This window comes from Indicator indicator, chromosome 1, assembly GCF_027791375.1.
Source record: "Indicator indicator isolate 239-I01 chromosome 1, UM_Iind_1.1, whole genome shotgun sequence".
NCBI lineage: Eukaryota > Metazoa > Chordata > Aves > Piciformes > Indicatoridae > Indicator > Indicator indicator.
Window position 1 is genome coordinate 109777055 of NC_072010.1, and position 21476 is coordinate 109798530.

The 21476-nt window shown below is 39.6% G+C and overlaps 1 protein-coding gene across 7 annotated transcripts in view; it reads right to left on the reverse strand.

The window, feature by feature from the left end:
• Positions 1-21476, reverse strand: part of APP (amyloid beta precursor protein) — a 226603-nt gene that overhangs the window by 38595 nt on the left and 166532 nt on the right. For all 7 annotated transcript variants that reach the window (XM_054399752.1, XM_054399773.1, XM_054399759.1 and 4 more), the window contains 2 exons: positions 13108-13236; positions 10911-11010 (listed from right to left, as the gene is read on the reverse strand). In XM_054399752.1, coding sequence (XP_054255727.1) covers positions 10911-11010; positions 13108-13236 — 229 coding nt within the window. The remainder of the gene's footprint in view (positions 1-10910; positions 11011-13107; positions 13237-21476) is intronic.

The following is a 21476-nucleotide window of genomic DNA, read 5'->3' on the forward strand; positions in this document are numbered from 1 at the left end:
ATAACACGTGCAGCTATATTATACAGCTTGTCCAGACAGTCTGTAACTGGTTCTCAACGGACACTTGTAATTTGCTGGCATGTAAGAATTAAGATAACTAATTTGCTTCTTTCACAATCTAATAGTCCCTATTAGGAATCAGGCCTCAGAGCCAATCACACAGAATGACACAACTGTGTTTCCAAACCAGGTAAACAGGAAAAGAAAATCTATCATTCAATAGCAAGTATGAAATGGAAGCTGTTGTTGGAGTGTCTGTTCTCCCATGATTTTGGGCTGCTTCAGCACTCATGGAGACTGACATCGTTAACTTGTTTTAAGATGATGGGAAGATGACATATTTATGAATTAAGTAACATGTATATTAAGTGCATCAAGAAAATTTTCAATAACTAGGCGTAATGACATTTCCCTAAGTGGAAAAAGTTTCTTCAAGCCAGTGCCTCCCCATCTGAATGGAAGCTACACATTCAGAAAGTTAAGGCTGTCTGAGCTACAACCTGCTCTCAGATCGTATTTGCAAGCTGGACAACTCAAGCTGTTATCAGACTTTTGTTATCCATCCAACAAAGAATGAGATTTTAAATTTGGCACATGATAAACTAACTCAAGAGTTCCTTAAAGGATAACGGTAGAAGCAACACTCAGGAAATAGAAAAGAAAAATGCTGAGAGAAGCCATCCTGCTTCATAAAATTTTAAGTAAAATCAGACTTTAAATAAATTTTAGTACCACCACATACTTTGTCTTTATCACCTCAAAAATGAGTGCTCCAGCTTTTCTTTTCACTTATACCAAAGACACAATAGAGCAAGAAATCAACTCAAAGAGAGGTTTATGAAGAAAAATGTAACTGTGAGGTAATTCTAATCTATGGTGCTTTTAAAAATCAGACATATCCAGTATATTGATATAAAATAATACACAGATTCCTATATATTCAACATTTTCAGAGAACTGTAGCCCTTCTCCAAGCAGAAAAAATCCTCTCCAGGCCAGAATTTCTCAGCCTATTCCCTCCAGGACACCAGAAATGACTGGAGAGTTAGAAGGAAATCATCATCAAAACCACACATTTCCATGTGTCCAACCAAACAAGAAAAAATAGGAAAGAATACAAACAACCATCAATTATTCCAAGTTTAGTGCATTCTTTCTTCATTCCAGGAAGAAAAAAATCCATTGTGTACAAGGTCACTGGTAGATGACCCCACTCCAGAACAGCATGTAAGAAAAGCTGCTCAGCCCTGCTGCCGCTATGAGACTGGAGGGATCTCTTGGTCCTAAACTTTCTGTGGGACCTCAGGTGGGAATGATAATTTGCTGTTTAAAGAGAAGTGTCTCTGAAAAAACAGTTAAAATACTCTGAGTAATGGAAAAGATAGAGAATAAAGACCAATCTACCAATGTAAGACAGAGTGCTCTAGTCATGGGCTCCTGAAAAATAAAAAACAAAGGAATACCTTGAAAACTCTCCTGATAAAGGATGAATTAGTTAGAATGAGGGATTTAAAGTCACTGAAATATCAGAGGCTCAGAAAATTAAAAGATTACTTTGTTTACAATCTATGAGTCCACAATTATTATCAGAACCTCCTGGTTTTAAGCTCTAACACCTGGATCACAAGACCAGACTTCCTTATGTGTACAAGTGAAACAGTGCAGTGTTTTTCAAACCAAGAGAAAAATACTCCCTTAATAAACTTCCTAAGACCTTTTTATTCTGATGAAACTTCTGAAAAGCAGATGGAAAACAAGATGTCCTGTAACTTTCCCTGATGAAAAAGTCACCCCAGTCCAAAGTCATGTGAAGACATTTATCTTTTTCACAGTATCTTCATGATCTGGAAGAAGCTGGCTCTTTTACTAACGTTCACAATATTTGAGATTAAAAGAAGGCTTGTGCACAGAAAAACCATGATTCACGTATTTTCTGAAGAACATTAGCATCCATGACAAGACACAATAGACCACTTAGCTACAAAAGATGGGGATGCATGCTACTAATGAGAGCATTCATTTCTATTTCAGTCATTACTATTCTCTGCCTAATTTTCTATGACAATTAAATAATCCTGACAGAAAATAAGATATGTTTAGAAGAGGAAATTGTACGATCTATTTCCAGGGTTTTCTTCTTTTCTAAGCTGCCACTAAGAACACAATTTACTAGCAGACAGAGCTGAGCCTCCAACCTGGAGAAGCAGCTGAGGTTCTTCAGCTATTCCAAGATCCTGAACAGCATGAAGAATTTACAAAGCCTCAGCGACACAGAAATGTCATTCCAGCTCGCAGTTGCCTTTGCCTACTAAAATATAACACACTAAGGGAGGACAGTTAATTAGTTCAACGAGAAGTGCAAAGTCCTGCACCTGGAGAACAACCTCATGCACCAATACGTGCCAGGGGCTGCCCAGCTGGAAAGCAGATAGGCAGAAAAGGCCCTGGAGTTTCTGGTGGACACCATGCTCAATATAAGCACTAACTGTGCCCTTGTTGCAAAGAAGGTTAATGGCATCCTGGGTTGCATCTGACAAAGCACTGACTACAGGTGGAAACAGGTGATTCTTTCCCTCTACTCAGCACTGGAGTGCTGTGTCCAGTTCTGGGCTCCCTAGTACATAAGAGACATGGACATACTGAAGAGTGTCCAATGAAGGGCCACAAAGATGATGGAATGGAGCATCTCCCCTGTAAGGAAAGCCTTAGAGAGCTGGGGTTGTACAGCCTGGAGAAGAGAGGACTCAGGAGAATCTCAACAATGTGTACAAATATCAGAAGGGATGGTGTAAAGCCTGACTCTTTACAGTAGTGCCAAGTGACAGGACGAGGGGCAATGGGCACAAACTGAAACATAGGAGTGTCCCCTCTGAACATCAGTTCTTTACAACGAAGTTCTTACAACAAGAGTGGTAAAATACTGGAATGTGGTGGTTGCCCAGGAATGTGGTAGAGGCCCCATCCCTGGAGACATTCAAGGTCAGGCTTGATGTGGCTCTGGCCAGCCTGATCTAGTTGGAGGTATCCCTGCTCACTGCAGGTAGGTTGGACAAGATGACCTTTGAGGGTCCCTTCCAACTCAATGCAATTTGTGAATCTGTGAATTGGAAGACTGACAACTTGCCCCGGGTGGCCCTGCTTAAGTAGGGAGCTTGGAACAGTTCACCTTCAGAGGCCTTATCCACCTTCAGTCATTCTGTGTCATCAGTTGATTCTCCACATAAACAGACTCTATCACCTTGCTGTGACAATTGTATCTTATTGTGGTCAATTGTATCTTATTAAGCTACTTAAGACATTTAAATAATTATAAAAATATTTTATAGAGGTAACAAAGCAGCAAAACTCGTGGCTTAGTAAAGACCATAAGCTTGTGATGACCAAAAAAAGATGAAGTGTGTGTGTATGTGTGTATATATATATACATATATATATATATATACATATATATATACACACATATACATACACATATAAAAAATGTATTTATTTACATGTCTGTGTAAATGAACTAGTCAAATGCTTTAAAAACAATGTCTTTGGGTGGAAGACATCTTAATTGCTTATCCGACAATCCAGCTGAGCCATATCATGTCACTACTTAAGCATACAAAATTTATCTAAATTCTGCTGTGTAAAGCTTAACACAGAATTCATTTGCTTTTGTGGGAGAACTCACTGCTATTTTTAACCATTGACCCAGCAATATATTTCTGCTAGACTTCTAACAATTCATGTATTCAACTGAATGCTACAGCACTTCAGGGGAGAAGATTAAAGGTAAATAACCACAGAAAAAATTCAAAATTTTCTTTGGATAGCTAAGGTTAATAGATATGCACAAATATGTCACGTATATTTTGGGGAGAAAATACAGGCACAGCTAGTGCTGAAAGTCACTCCAGAATACCTGTGTAAATACAGAATACTCTGAAGGCTGAAAGCAGCTTTCAGGGCAGAGCAGAATGGGAGGAACAGTACGCCTGTATGATACAGCAAGTGGTCTCTTGAAAACTAGAGGATAGGTTTTAAGGTACTGTGATGGTTTTAGGGCTATGCCTTCAAAATTTTTCACAGATCTTGAGCAGAAAGTAGTAAGAATGTAAATAAATTACTATTGGGTGTAAAAAAAAAATAATGATTATTCTAAACGATTCCATTGGAGAGATAGAAACCTTTAAGATTCAGTTCTCAAAACAAAGTTCAGTGTTCTCTCTGCAGCATTCTGGCAGGGTGTTTCTGCTCTTCTCTTCTGGCTTTGCTTTGGAGGTAACACACCAGTTATTGACCTTGAAATGCTAAGTTCTAACAACCTCTCTGCTTCTTGTCTTTCTCCCTTTTGCCAGGGGGGTCTGGAGAAGGCAAGGAAGGGGGAGGCTGAGGGACAGCTTTCCTGGCTTTGGCCAGGAAGGTTTTGTGCTGTTTCTGTTAATTGTACATATTTGTAAATGTTGTAAATACTGTATATTTGTACATATTCATTGCATTCCATTGTAGTTTGTAGTTTTTGCTTGTAAAATACAGCCTCATTTGCTTCCAAACTGAGCTAGTCTGGTGGTGTTAATGTGGGAAGGGACTTCCAACCCACCACATTACAGGTACCTTAGGGTAAGACCTGCACGTAATTGTGCTACTTCCAGAAAATCTGTTTAAAGTTTACTGGAAAGTTTCTGTGTTGTGTGGAGATAGCCATCAAATCTGAATGGAATAATTGTGGCCATGGAAAAATGGGCTACTTTTAAAGAGAGAAGGGTGGAAATTCAACACTTATGGTTTGGCAAGGATGACCATCCTTTGTGTCTAAAATTGAAGACGCTACCTCTGAAGTCCTAGCCAAGTGCCCAAGGCAGTTTAAAAATGACAATTCCACTGACCTCCAGAATGGCAGAAAGTATAAAACTTATTGGGAGTTGTCCAACTTCTCAGTTACAGATTTTCATAAGAACTGCAGCTGCACAATGGATTGGTGGCTGTTTATTTTACTCTGGGCAAAAAGTTCAACTCTACTTGACTCCTTTAAAAAGAGAAAAATAAACACTAACTGGAAGATATGGATAGCCCAAACCAGAGAGGTTCCTCAGTCATTATTGTGCTTTTCTGTACCTCAACCTACTGTTAGAAAGTCCCTGTATTTAAGAACCAAGTGGACCCCTCCAGTGTCGGTTCTCAAGAACAGTCAGAGCTCGTGCTTACACTAGCCAGTCATAAAAAGGAACACCACAGCAAACAGGGATGACTGAGACATTTTGCTGTTTGCTAAAAAAAATAAAAAGTAGTCCCCATGTGAACTAAAATGCTGCTGCAGATAGAACCAGGAAGATTTGCACTGACTAAATTAAGCAGGTTTGTCAATTGGTGCAAAAAGCCCAACTGTCCTGAGGATGAGCACCACTGATGACAATTCCTCATCTTCCTCTGTCAGTTCACTAAACTCAGTCTGTCCTAAAGACTAGAGTACTTATTAATTTACCAATGGTTCAACATCCCCATTTTCCTCCACCACAAAAAAAAAAAAAAAAAAAAGGCATTATAACCACCATGATACATGTCATTAACTACATCAAGCAACTGCTACCAGCACTTTTGCCTCTAGTCTAAGAGGAAGACTAGAACTGCTTCCCATGAAGCAGACTAGAACCATGGTCAACAGGTAATTTCAAGAATTTTCTAGTGTAGTGTACTAAAATTGAGTCATAAGGTTAATTCCTGTTCTCACATGATATGAACTATAGTGCTCTCTATGATCCCATTCTATTATCCTTGCTAACCTTACAACATCCTTTTAGCATGCTATTGACACATTTAACATGTCAACTTCCCTTTATTATTCTGATACCTCAATGTGGCAACACAACTACAAAGCAGGGTGCAGAAATCCTAAGCACTGCTTCACAATTTTTGTTTTTTAAGGTATAATTCTTCCCTTCAGCTAAATCCTAGAGCAGAAATTACAATGAAGAGTTACATAAAAATGAGACAGTGGGAAGTCCTGCTGCAGTCTGAAAGTCATGAATAATCACATATTCCAAACAACATTTTAAGGGAGAGAATGAAGAAAATAATCATAAAGGAAACAGACAACAGACATTGAATTTTCTTTTGCAGATTCCCCAAGGTTGTGTTTTGGTTTTATGATACAAATCCCCACAGCACGATGCTTGTTGTTTTGGACTGTTAGCCTGTGACAAGCAGCTAATGCCCTCAAAACTTCTTAAGAAGGATCCCAAAGAATGAGTGGAGATCAGCACCTTAATTTAACTCACGTCAAGAAATGCAGCAGAGGCTATTGATTGACTGCATGCCAAAATTAACAGCTAGAAATATGAGATCAACAATTAGTCTTACAAATGCTGAAAGACCAGAACCAGTTGATGTAGCACTAATTCTACCCTCCACAGATGCAGACAGACAGGTATATGGACCTAATGGTCAAACAGAAAGGTCTATAAGAAAGCAAGCCATCTTGAGTCTGCAGCTTCTCCTACATTTACAGCTTTTTCTAAAAATACTTAAAAAATTCTCCACAGGAAGTGTGAACCAAATGTCAAGAGGTAAATCTCTCTTGCTCAAATTTTGTCATGCTAAGTTGGAGCACACAAATAGTCGGTGACCCAGGCACACCGTAAGCAAGCAGTGATCTGGGATCTAATTGCCTTTGACCTTTCTCCCAGCAATACAATGTGAGTGTGACATCCAGCACATGTCTCAGAAGTGCAGGACAGGCACAGCAGAATAGAATAATAGAATAACAGTAGCTTGATTTTATTTGGCAAGGAACAGATGAAATAATATTCTCTTACTTATTGCTTGTAAGTGAATGTTTCAGAGCTTAGTTATGATGCTGCAGCTGTAGTTGGTGCTGAACATTTCCTCAGTGGTGGGCTAGAAAACGTGGGGCTGAGGACATCAGTTTGGAAATAGAGCAGCAAAGACAGAATTAAAAATTCAGCTCAGTGCCTGCCCATTTGACTGAAATACAAAGCTCTGACGTAGCTTCTGATTCAGAAGCTGTGCCTGCTGTGCCACTCCCAATGTAAATTGTCTTTTACAAACATGGATAAGCAGTCTCATCAAATAAGGATTTAAAGCAGGATGTGCTCAAAGGAACTGCTGATTTTTCTTAAAGCCTGCCCTTGTGCTCTCTGAGCTTTTGTACATATTAAATAGTATGTGAGATTTATCTGAGGGAAAAGGTGAGCACAAATACCACGGTAACCAAATAATCTGCTCACCTACAGTGTGCAAATAAACATCTATTCTTAGATTAGTTTTGCACCACTCTCCTATTCATGAGGCATACTCCTGCCTGTGAGAACACCACTTAACATCAAGAACTACACTGGTTGCCAAGATTGACCTGGTTTGTAGCACATTTGCATCACTACCCCTTGAGACACTATTTGCAGCCAGAAAGCCAAATGGTCTCCTACAAAAATGACCTGATTATGCTTTCCAGGCTTTGCCATAACAGCCCTGGTCAGACAGACCTATTTTTTCAACCTGTACACTGATTGTTTTTCCACTGCCCCAATGTAGAACAAAAGAGAACCAGCAGTAGTCTTCCTTACACATCTGGAACTTGCTGCTACAATACTTATCTGTCACCCTAATGGGGTGTTTGCACATTACACACTGGTCAAATGCTTAACAACAAAAAACCCTCACTTCATGTAAGTGCCATTTTCTACCCTTTGGAATTCTGTGGGTCTTCTTCTGTATCTATATATTCAAATCAAGACATTTTCTGTTTAAGGCAACGGACATCAACTGGTGATAAGCACCTACAGATGAGGCCTGCATGTGTCAAGGGTAGAGTTAGTGCTACATCAACTGGTTATGGTGTCAAGAGGGAGGGAACAGGCTCTTCTCAGTTGCACCCTGTGACAGGACAAGGGGCAATGGATATAAACTACAGCACAGGAAGTTTCACCTCAACATGAGGAAGACCTTCTTTACTGTAAGGGTCATAGAGCACTGGAACAGGCTCCCCAGAGAGGTTGTGGAGTCTCCCTCTCTGAAGACTTTCAAGACCCATCTGGATGCATTCCTGTGTGACCTGCACCAGATTATATGGTTATATGGTCCTGCTCTGGCAGAGGGCTTGGACTTGATGATCTCTGGAGGTTCCTTCCAACCCCTAACATCCTGTGATCCTGTGACTACAACTCTTTAAATTTTACCCTAACTTCCTGCTACCATTTCTGCTAGAGTTCTAAAAATAGCCAGCAGTTTCAAAAAGCTGCTTTTAGTGTAAAAGTTGGATACTGAATTTTGGATTTTGTACCTTAAACCTGCAGCTCTAAACCTGCCTTTTGAGGTAAGAGCTTCAAATAAATTCTGTATATTAAAGGAACTTGAAATGTCCAGCTGTTGGATTGTGATTCATCTGATCACCAAGCACACATTAAAATCTTCAGGATTTTGATGAAAACATTCTCTATGCACGAGCTATGCCTCCTGAATAACTCTAGATTCTATTTCACATAATTAAAAAATTAATAGCTCAGGATAAAGACTTTAAAATTAACAGACAAATTACAAACGTGCACATTATCTTTAGGCTCATGGCCTTCCCAAAGACATCACCTATTTCTCACAGATGAGCCTTTCACAGCGGACTGTCAGGAAGACATAAGAGAATTTTTTGATGTATTTCTAGCTTAGTTTCTGGGGAAAAAAATAATTAATTAAAGCCCCAAATCTGAGACTCAAATTTGTCAACAGCTAAGAATGGAGAAACTGCAATACAGGGCATAATATCTCTAGCAATGAGAAAATCCAGTAAAACCTGGCCCTTTATTAGATATAAAAGGAATTAAACCCACAGTACAAATTCACAGAAAACTAGATCTGATTTATTTTACTGTTCACAGAACTACTTCTGTCAGAGCTATGGCTTCTAAAGCAAAGATTATTCCTTCCTCAAGGTGAAAACTGCTCATGAAGAACACTGCAGTAAAGCATGGAGATAGAAACCAAAAGTACAATGAACAAAAAAACCCAACCAACCAAAAAACCCAAAAAACCCACAAAAAGCACCCCAAACCTAAAACATTAGCCATCTAACTTGCATCCTGGACTATAAGAGAAGAACTATTTTTGACCATGCTTCCTTACATGTAATTTATTATTCACTGTGCGTAAGAAATGTTCTTACCTAGGTATTTTTCAGCTTCCCTGACTCAAACTTTCTAAGTTAACAGTTCAAACAAAAGGGATTTAACAAAACATTTGTCTTTTTAATGAGAGTTGTAATATTTCTTGGGAATATTACAGAGTATGATTTTATTAGTATTTCACATCTCCATAGATTCTGCAGCTGTAATAATTTCCTTTTACAGGAGTTTAGAGACTAAGAAATTCCATAATTTCAGAACAGAATCTGAAACAGACTGATTGATGCTCAAGGCTAGAAGGATACTGTCGTCTCTAACAGATGGGAATGACCTCTACAAACTTCCATTAAAACTAAAACAAAGTGTACAGCCAATGTTACCAACAAGATTGTTGACACTGAAAGAGAACAGGCTTTCTTCTTCTTACTGAAGGCTGTTTTGCCTAGTACAGCCCAGATGTGATACTTCATTTAGTTTATGCTGCATGCTTAACTCCCAGTATGAGAATTTGCTTTTCATGGCTTTAAATTTCATAGTGCTTTGCAGAGTTTTTAATATATCCAAATTCACAAAAAAAATAGGATAAGGCAGAGAAAAAGTATGCAAGACGTTGTGACAGACTACTTTTTTGAGATATCCCAGCTGAGATTCTTGATTGGGCCTTTTAACCATGATGTATAGAAACCCACGGTGAAGGATAATTACCATCTTTTTGTCTCTTCTCAACCTGCTTCCTAAGGTCCTGATTTCACCCCCAGCCCTCCAAGCTACCTCAAAGTATAAGTATATCCTCCTAACCCATGCTTCGTGCAAATGAATACACCATGACTCCCTGTATATTCCCTCCTTGTATCTTAAATGCATCCTAATCCTTACTGCAATGGCACACCTCTCTCCCTTGTGTTTTAAGTACATCAATAATTTATTTAGGCAGCTGAAGCTGGTTATTGGTGCAACTAATCCATTAGCTGCCATTTGGCAAAATACTACATCTTGTGAAAATAACTGTTCTGAAGACAATGACCATCCCATTTCCAGCCTTTGTATTCAACCATGTATTATTGTCCTTAAACACACACTACCAACATGACGTCCAGAGCTGTGGCTTTATCTGAAATTAATATATGGGCCAAGTGAAGCTGCTTTGCTGCAAAAGCACATGGCAGAATCCAAGTGCTGTGACTGAGGTCTCTCTGCCAAGAGCAGAAACCTCAATGATAGGAAAGACCATTCTCACTCACAGCTGGGACAGCACTTAGTGAAGATGCAAACATTGGACTGTTGCTACCTGAGTGATCCTCAGCCCAGCTAGCTAACCAAGAACTTAATGCATGACTCATAAGATACTGCCAAGTTGCACTGAACTTCCAGTTGATACTTACATTTTCCTTGGGTGCTTGGGTCTGTAACTAATTTTTTAGCTGCTGAGAATTCCAAATTGTCTATATCAGATAATGTAAACTTACCATGGAAATTAATTATCCAAGCTGAGGAAGGAATTTGTTAAAAATCTCATGTCAGTATCTGCATCCCTAGTGCATGGAGGCTCTGATGGTAAATGAACGTATTTCAGGGAAGACATCTACAACAATGTGATGATGTTACTACGTGGATTATACAGGATTTCTCTTTCAAGTTACAATTTATTATGTAAGAAGATTGGCAAGTTTACATTCCTATTTTTCCACTGGGATAGTGTATCAATAGGAGAAGTAAGATGCTCTATTTTATCTTTTGGTAGCAACTTGTCATCACACAAATATTTCCCTTTTTCCACATTAATAGTTTGCATACCAACTTCATCCTGGATCTCCTCTGCCACAGCAGGCACATTGTAGAGGAAGGAGAGAGACTGGTTCATGCGCTCATATATCACACGTAGATGTGTCATAACCTATGGAAAGAAAAGTATTTTAAAGAGGGGAATAGTACTGTTAATTTGACATGCCCATAAATTAAATTTTAGAGTTTACAGGCAGCAAGGCAGTTTTTACTTATGCTAGGTATAACATTTTAGTATGCTTTACATACTAAGACTGTCAAATCTTGCAGTCAAAACTTGTGACATTCACCTCTCCTATAAAAATAGTGTCCTAGATGCTCTTCCATGGCAACTACATGAAATCCTATAGGAATGCAGCAATTTGAAGTGGAGGTTCACAGCTGCTGTGGGGCAGAGCACATACTCAAGCAGCTATAGTGGTAAAAATCTACAACCTCATTGATCCTTTGACAATTTACATCTGTTCACACCTGTAAGTTTCCAGGTAATGTGCAAACCAAGTGAGGTGCAATGATTGCTGCACCAAAATATTTCATCTGCTGAGGTGGTTTTATTTCTTTATCCTCATATTACAAAAAGAAACAGCTCTCTCTGACAAAAGCTTCAATTTTCTTGGTAAAAACATCTGCATGCATTTTCAGCTGAAAACAAAAATACTTCCACCCAGAAACATTTCTGCATCATCTCATATGATTACAACCCTATTGCCTCAGATTCCTGCACGCTGCTAAGAGCCAAGTCACGACATCCCATGATATATACACTCCTCCAGGGTACTCTCCACAAGGATCACCTCTCTTCAGTAGAAAGGGAAATTGAGGTGCATCTTAGAAGACTGACAGGGCAATTAGGCCTAAAAAGGAAAATGGGTTGCAGATAGCAATTTTATTGAAAAAATGGTATGATTTCTTCAAACCCTGATACAGTATTTATGCTTTTGAACCAAGTATTTTGTCTTCCATTTTCCACTGAAAAAAATTTTCACAAACAGATCCTTCAGCCTACATTTCCCCAGACTTCTGACCAATTCAAGAAGCAAATATACTACAGAGATATTCTTTCATATGATGATACATTAAGTGATACCTTGCACTTCTTGTATTTAAATGTCAGTTTCCATTCTTCACTTGTGCTGCCAAACAATCTGTAGTCTGCAAAATGTCACTGTTTTTTGTTATTAAATAACTCAGTGTTTTAGACACTAAAAAGTCGTGTTAGATGTCAAAGGGCATACCTTACTGTTTTAGACAAGGGAAAAATAACTGCCACTGCAGAAGGCTGCTGGAAGTGTGCACTTCTAACTCTAGCAACTTCAAGACAGCATGACCTTAGTGTACAAGTTTGTCTGGAATAGATGTTTGAGAAACTTGATATGAAAACTGTGACATTCAGGGAGGTGGATGGTTTGGCATTTAATGATGCCTGTCAGTTCAACAACTGTGGCTGGAGCACTGCTTCCTATTCCATCCTGCAGGAGGAACAGCGGCAGACTCTGCAGACTACAGCACAGTTTTTTTTACAGTTTATCCACCACAATTGTAATTGCTGGTTTGAAAGCCAGCTACATTTGCAATTTTTTGTGTTTTTTTCTTTTATTTTTTTTTCTCATTCTCAGCCTGCGTTATTTTCAAAGGCAGCATAAAAACTTTCCAAAACATACTCATTGAGGACTACAGAAACATTCGTCAGCTAAAATGCCATGAACTACAGTGACTACTTTAAAAGAACATGTTAAACTCAGAGTGCATCACAGTAATCACATTCACAGACACCACAAGTACCTCTGCAATCATTATAGAAATGTTGATTGCAGTCAAGAGGCTGCAACACTTTTGGTTCTGCTGCTTTAGCTGAGGGAAGCATAACCATGTGTGGTCACCAAATCTATTACTGACATTTTCCAGAGGTGTTATTTACCAAAGCACTACTAAAGGCTCTGGGCATTAATGCTCTGAAGGGATCCTCAGGAAATATCTACAACTGACTCACTGTCTGGGATAGACAGAAAACCTGTTTTTCAGTTCTTCTAGGAAGACAAATTATACCCACCCTACTCCTACATCATTTTGCCATAATGTTCTGCTGCAAAGGAGATTATTTTTTATTGCAGAAAGGAGTAAAGCATTTAAAGAAAAAAAAAAAAGGTTGACAGAAACTTCACAATAGTTATGAACAAACACCACCCCATTATCCCTCAGCAAGGACTACCTGAGATCTGATCTGGGCAGCTTTCTTTGGGTCTACCATGCGGACATGCTCGAAGTGTTTGAGAGTATGCTGTCTGTCTTTCTGCTCAGCACGTACGTACTTCTTCAGCATGTTGAATACGTGACGAGGCTACAAGAAAGAAAAATTGGAGGGGGAAAAAAATCAGTTTAGAACAACATGTTTTACTTTTTTGCACTCTAGCCGTATCCCTGACTTGGCCAGCAGATGCTTGCAGCTGTATGCTGAAGGCAGGTTTGACTTCTTTAAGGAACATCCACTCATTCAACTCATTTGGCATGATGCACCCTTAAATAGTAGCTGTAGCTAATAAATAAGGTCCCTGATGAGGGTATTCAGATTTTTATCCCAATTATAAGGGGAAATTTGGCTGTTGCATTTTCTTGTCTTACTGCTATACTACTGGCCCAACAAGACAGCAAGCCACCTTAGCGTGCTAGTCAATAGCTATTTGACATCAATTTCTTTTAGGCTTTGCTTCCATTTACTCCATCTACTTCTCTCTCCCAACTCAGGAAGCTTCCATGATCCAAGTCTCCAGTTTTGCCACATTCACTATCATCAGGCAAACCCCTGTAAGACTCCCTAAAAACTGGATGCCATTGCAACCATTTCAATGATTGCCCACATATGCTCTACCATGCTGAATACTCAACGGTATCATCTGCCAACTGAAGTTAAATTTTAAAAACAGAAAAGGTTAGAGCTGGTAAGTTCTGCCAACTGCAAACAATCTACACATTCAGATAAAAATCAGCTTGTCCAACAGTTGCACAGATGACCATACAAAAGCACTATCTATGTATCTAAGTCAAGGAATAATCATAAAAACTTAAGAACTAAACCCCACAAAAAATCTCAAGACATTCCTGTCCTGTCACTACTAAAATGCCACCAGGGAGAAAAGAGCAAAGGAATCACTTAGCTTCAGGTACAGAAAGCATATATCCAAAACTGACTGAAAAGTCTTAATTAAAAAAAGGCCACCTACTTGGTGCTTTTAAAGGTCCTCAGCCTGAGTGCCAGGTTTTGTAAAAATCTTAGTCAGTATATACTGCAGGTGATTTTAATTAGTAAAATCTATTAAATATTTGCCTTCAGGCATATAACTGAACACAAACAAAGGAAAGGTCTCTAGCTGAAGCAAACATGAAAATACACACAGACTGATGACAGTGCAGTGAGGACTAAGAAATGTGTACTTCTACATATTTTCATACCTTGTTCAACAATACAGTGCCAAAACAGGAAAGTGTTCTGAAGCATTCAGCTAAGATATTGTTTTCACTCTGTTTATGATGGATTCTGGAAATTCCCCCACTCCCAGTTTTGTTTGTCCTGTTGCACTTATGCATCCTACCTGAAGCTGCTTCACCAGTGAAAAGCATGAAGCTGAGGCAGGTGATAAGAAAAGGAATGGTGACCTTACTGCACAGGAGATCAAAGAATGAGCAGAAGTAGTGAACAGCAGGTCTGGGCACTGGCAGAGATAGGCGGGGAAGTGACAAAATAAGCACCAGAGGCTCCGTGCACAGCTTTCTGAAGTGCAAAAAACTGTGGGCGAAGTTAAATTTTTAAGAAGACTCAGATTCATGGACAAATATAGAGCCTAAAATAATGTAACATTTACACAAGAGATTAATACTAATCTAGAGAGCTTGAAGATTTAAGAATCTCTTCATCTTAAGAGAAGCAATAGATTTAAAATGTCTGAAGGAAGTAAATCAAAGGCTGCCTTGAAGATTTTTCAGACACAAATAGAGAGATGTGAAGCCATTCCCTGCTAGAGGATTAAATTTAGTGGCTCCATGAGTGGAAATTCATTTATGAGGAAAATAACCCCATGCCCTCATCACAACCATGGTAATGGCCAAACAATCTGCAATGCCAACTGTAAAGCTGTATAGGAAAAAAGGGTAGAAGACCAGAAAGTTTAACAATGTCAGAAAAATTTTGAAGACAGAAAATGTTGTCACCTTTCCTGACAATTCAGCTTTCCTGGCCATCAAGCCCCATCAAGATAGCAGGTTAGGGCAGACTAGAGAGAAAAGGATTAATTCCTCTTTATTCAAGAGATATTCCAAGTGTCATGCATGACACCAGAAGGGCATAGTTTTTGTTTTCCCTTGGTGCGTTCGCATGCACTGCAATCTATCAATGAAACTTTTACATGAAGAGTCACAAGCAGACTTGTTAATAGGATTACAACCTTTAAAATACCTGACAAATACCACTAACACTAGTAGTCACTCAGATAAATTGGCAACCCACCTTCAGCACCTTGTCTAGCATTGAGAAACATCCCAAAATTATTAAAAGGAGAAATGGATATGCATGCCTCTAGCACTGGCCAGAGAGACAAGAAATGTCATTGTGACAGAAACAGGAAACCGTAATTCAGGTTTAGGACGATGCAGAAGGAATATTAACTGCAAGATATTTCCTCAGAGGGCAGAGATTTTGAGTCTTCTTAAGCAAAAAAACTAAACCAGCGAAACTGCACTGTACATAGGTAAGCAAGCCTAGACAACGTTCTGGGCCCAGACAAGCCCAGTTTCAATGTTTTGTTTTCAAACCTAGCCATATAGACATTTAACCCTGCTGCTAACTATTGATCTAGTCATCTCATATTGCCTAAAGGCTTGTGACATTAACAACAAGGGATTCGAAGCTAAGAAATCCTTGGAAAGCGTTCAGTCACCTCATGCAGATGCACAAGGCTTTCGCAGTCAGCAAAGTGCCACACTACACATACATTCCTAGGGTGGATGCAGGCACTTACAGAACCAATAGGATTCCCTGGAAATAACATTGAGATGAGATAGTGTGGCAGTTTAGGCTGGGTGCCTCCTGTCACTGCCACATAAGCTACACCTCCGGTGTCCCGAATGTCCAACCCAATAAGGTGGACACAGGAAACGGCGTATTTCTACCCATAAATGCTGTGCCCTATCAATCCATCTGCAAAGTCTTCTTCTCTCTCTTTCTTCCCTCTCTGCTCCTGTGGGAGATGCTCTCTTATCGGGTAATGGTGGGGGAGTATCTCAAGGCCTCTTAAGCCTGTCTAGGCCTAATGCCAGGAGGAGAATGGAGGGGGGGCAGTCTCAGACCTGGCCAGACTGAGACTTGCCTAGCAGTGGGGGGGGGGAAGAAAGAGCGCTGGGGGTTTGGGTATATCCTCCAGTGGGAAGAAGGGAAGGATTGGGAAGCCTTTGGGTGTTATGTAAGGGGCTCTGTACGCTTTGGGATGTTCTTGGCACTATGCTTTGTAGTTTTTTTATAGTTTCACCAATTGCTTTTCCATTTAAACTTTCCATCACTCTCCAGTCCGTTTGTGTGAGTGCCATTCTTTTGTCCCTCTTGGGGCAAGACAGGATCTGTCTGGCCTCAAACCAGCACAGATATATAGGCACCCAAGGTCCCCTGAAGTGAGTTACCATAGAGACTTGTTATTACCAAATCTGTCTTTACTGTGACCTTTAGGAAATATGCCCTGCCTCAACCATTAAGGTAACAGTCATTTCCACAATGATCAGAAAGCCCCTCAAAAGGTGGTGGTAATTCCCTGCACTTCTGAAGTATACTGAAACAGCTCTGCTTCCTTGCTGGAAGCCCTAATCTCACTGGAACAGGTCAGACCTCCAACCTTCCCAAGAGCTTCACAATGCTACTGTCACATGGCTCCAGGGTCATGGCTGAAGGTCAAACTGCCAGAGGTGGTGACAGGCACTGGCAGTTCTCCACTAAGCTTTGCATATCTGAGTGTGGCAGTTACCATAAGCGAGGGCCAAGTCCTACAGGTGGATATAATAGACAGTAAAAAATTAAATTAATTGATGATTTTCTCCTCAATGCCTAGAACTGTAAACCTAGTGCTAACAGAGTTTTCGTAAGTTTCTGGATCACTAAAAGTACAAAGTTCTGCTTCTGTATCGTATTTCACACACACTTTTAAATGTCATTATTGAGTGAAATGGTTCTGCTTAAAAATCCCACTCATGCAGGCCTTTTTCAGTAGGATTCGCCCCCAAGTCTAGCACACCAAGCAGTGACATGAATTCTTGTGATGTTAGAGGGGTGACAATGAATGGTCAAGCACAGAGGTGAAGAAAGGCTCCACAGGCTGAGTAGATGCAGTCACACCCTGTGTCTGAGGTTATTGTATCCACAGCCATCTATTACTTCGATCCTAGGCAGGCACCATCAGATTAAATTACAAATGAAAGCAGTGCTGTTATCAGCTCAATTAAGTTTCCAAGGGCTCGGCTCTGACGCTGTCTATGCTAAAAGAACAAATGGCTGACACAACCCAGGGTCAGCTTGGTACCTCTTACTCTTCATAAAACTACCAAACTTCATTAAAAAAAATTCTGTGTTTACCACCTGAAATTCTGCTGTGTGCTTTTCCAGGGGAAACTCAATGTGTTCACATCTGTATCTCACAGAATAACTGACTCATGTCAGCCACCAGGGGCTACCTAAGCCTCATGAAAATGTATCACGATTTTCAGTTTTCTCTGTTTTGTTGGCTGGGATTTTTTTTTTCAGTATTCCTCTGAAAGCCACCAGGATCCTGCCAACACAACTTCTGCTATCCTCTTGTTTTCAGTTACCTTGGCCAGAGCTGTTGGTGACTACCATTTATTCTGTGATGAGAATGGCCAGTGGCTTCCTCAGCAACAGGATCCAGCACTACGTTCAGAATGCATATTAATTAGCAATGCTGTTTAGTTAGGAATAATACTGGCTGTTGGCTGGCAAGAAGTTTAAATCCACAGTATTATGGCACCCTCACTGTTCAGGCAAATGCAGAAAAACAAAGACGATATACCAACACATGTAATAAGGTGTGCAATGGGAAACACAGGGTGAAGCAGTGGAATTTCTACCCTTACATGCTGCTTCTGATTATTTCAAATACACACTGTCATACTGCTTGCTCCCATGAAACTCACTTCAGATGAAACTCCTTCTAAATCTCCTCCTTGGCAGATCTTTTACTTAAAGCACATATCAATTTGTATAGCCTTTTTACAAGCTATCATTACAGGCCAACAGACATAACTCATGTCTTTTGATGTTTTAGTTTTTAGTTTAAATTCTTGTTTATGCCAGAGAATATTGTCAAAGTATTATTTTATATAGTTCCCACATGTTGAAACTTGCATGTATTTAATACCGTTAGAAGGGGGACAGGTTCACAGCCCATGTATGTGGTCTACCTAGGTTGACAATGTACTGCTAAAGGGTTCATTTTGGACTTAACACTGCAGGCAACATGCCTTGTCTCTTATATGGAAGACAGTTCTTTCTGTGACTATAAATATATGGATGATGGCAAAGGTACAGGCCTGTACTGCACCCCCGACTTGAAAGCTTAACATGGTTAACGCAGTTCCAGCTGTACAAGGCCCAAGTCCAAGTGAAGCAGAAAACACTGATGGTTCCTTAGATTTCTGGTGGTGAGTTCCAGCCACACTGACTCTGTAATCCAGTGCTGGAAGTGGGCAAGAAGTTCTTCCCCATGAGAGTGGTGAGAGCCTGGAATGGGTTGTCCAGGGAGGTGTTTAAGGCCAGGCTGGATGAGGCTCTGGCCAGCCTGATCTAGTGTGAGGTGTCCCTGCCCATGGCAGGAGGGTTGGAACTAGATGATCCTTGTGGTCCCTTCCAACCCTGACTGATACATATATATATTTATGCTTATATTTCTGTTTATACATATATATTTATGCAGATGACCCCTTAACTCTACCTCGATCCTAGTCTACTATTTCAGATTTCAAGGCAGTGACAAAACAGTGAAATTTCATTGAGCTTGGAAAATGCAAACATCTAAGAAAGTTTAAATTGCTATAAATTTAACTTACACAAAAATCATATTAAAGCACTTCTGCATATTTAAAGCACAACTTACTGGCTCTGTGCCGTGGCACTTCCATTGGAAATTCTAAGCTGGCTTGTCATTTTGATCAAAATTCTCCCTAAATCAGAGAGGAAAGTTTCCCAATGCTGTATTGTGTTATTTAATCTTGCCTGTAGAGAAAAATCAATCAGCAGTCCTTTCAATTACTGCTCCTGAAATGCGCAACAATGTTTCTTTTCATACACTTATTACGAATACCTTATCAGATACGTATTTTACCTGCTCTGTTACAAACTTGTGGGTCAAGCTTGACACAGAAGCAGTAGTTAATTTTAGGAACATTCAAGAAAGGCTGGCTAGGATTGATGCAAGACTTTTACTTATGGGTGAAGCACAACTAAACTCCTATCCAGCTACCTTTCATGCAGAGTTAAAGATGTCTTCTCATAGTATTTGCTAATTTTAAAGGAAATGTGTTACCCTACCCATCACAAATACGTGGCTATAATGGTACAACACTTCCCTCTTTTTGTTCTCCCAGGGACCTTTCCTGGGGCATAATAAAATGAAAACATTCTTTGATTCTATCTCATTATTTGCTTTGCAGGATTTGAACTTAGTCAACTTTGACAAGACAAATTCTGTTTCTGATCAACCTTTCAAAAATTTGCATTTGAGCTATAAAGAACCTGCCAGGATTTTGCAGAACTTAACATTCACTTGGAATTGTGTAGCTGTTTTAGGCTGATGCCTAGGAAATTTTCCACAGATCTTGAGTACAAAGTGATAGAATGTAAATAAATTGCCACTGGATGCAAAAGAAAAATAATGATAAGGTCTAAATAATCCCATTGGTCTTATAACTAACATAAAGTTAGTTGTATAAACTAACTCTCTTTTTCTCAGTTCTTCTCTCTAGCAGGTACTAGCTGGTAGCTTCTGCTGGCTTGCTGACCTTGGTTGCTTTTCATTGTTGTGGCTAACTACTAACAGTCTACTCTCTGCTTTTCTCCTCTTTCTCTCTCCCTTGTCTGGGGAGGAGGAAGAAGGGGAAGCTATTGGCAGCCCTCTGGTTTTCTCCAAGGGGGTTCTTGTGTTGAAAGTTGTATTTAAATATTGTATATTTTGTACATATTCATTGCGTTTCATATTTCTAGATTGTACTTTTGCTGGTAAATGTAGCTTCATTCGCTTTCATCCCACTGAGCTAGTCCAGCAATTTTATTTTGGGGGGTAATTCTCTCAAATTAGTTGTGGGATAATTTCAACCCATCCCAAATCCTTTCTTCTGTCTTTAGTTTGATCATACAAAAAAACCTACCAGCAAGCCTAAGGTGTATGACTATTCCGTATGCTCAAGCCCACAGGCTATGGAAAAAATAAGATAGTCTGGTTTTATTTACATAAAAGCCTCAGTAGCTGCTGGAAAATATGGGAGTTAGGTGACCGTGTTCCTTGAAGTCCAACTTGGTTTAAAAGCAGAGTTGAAATCCATGCTATTTCACAAAATCCTACAAAATTAAGTGTATGCGAAAAATTCCACAGCTGTAATTTTATGCATTTGGGTTTCAGAAACAAAGCTAAGGGGTGGAGTACTGGAGCTGGACTGCACGGGAGGATTTTTATCACTTGATCAGCATCAACACTTTGGCCTGCCTCCAATGGCATATTTCCACAGCAACCTTGTTGAATTCAGGAAAGGCTTTGAGCTTCTCAAGCACAGAGGCACCAAGTAAGAGCCCCTCTGCAGATCCTTCTTCCATATATAAACAGCCAAAACTCAGCTAGTTTCAGCCTGTACTGTGATCTCTCTGTATGAACAGACACTGCTCCCATAGCAAAAAAAAAATGCACCAGAGCAAATTCTGAAGTCTGAAGGAAAAAAACCCCACAAAAACACATGGCAAAAAAAATTACATGGTTAATGTACATGCTAGTGTTGATTTTCTTGATCCTCCTCTGCTGAGTGATAATCTGCATTTCAGTAAAATAGTGTTGAATTAGAAAAGAAGCATTTTAAACGAGTTTTAATGATTATATGCTCCCTTTAATCTATGTGCAAAGTAAGAAGGATAATTAATTACCTTTCAAAGTGTTCCTGTACATTTTCTCGCTCTGAAACCCTTTATTTCACCATTAGGAGCTGGATTTCTTTTCTGCTTATCTCTGCCACTGGCTTCCCACGGAGAATGTGCCTCTCTTATCAACAAAGATTAAACAGGGAGACCTAAATCCAGCAAAATTCCACATGCGTGTGAAAGAGGGAACATAAACAAATTACAGAATCAATCTGCTCAGAAAATGATGGATTTGAATTCCTCTATTGAACTTGCAAAATGAAGGGGAAAATTTCCAACTGTTTTAAAAACTAGCGGCATATTGGTTCCAGCTGCCACTAATCCTCCTTTTCTGTAGTAAGGCCATCAAGCAGGATGAAACAATATGGTATTTTGACACTGGATACTGAACAGCTGCAGCCCATTTTCAA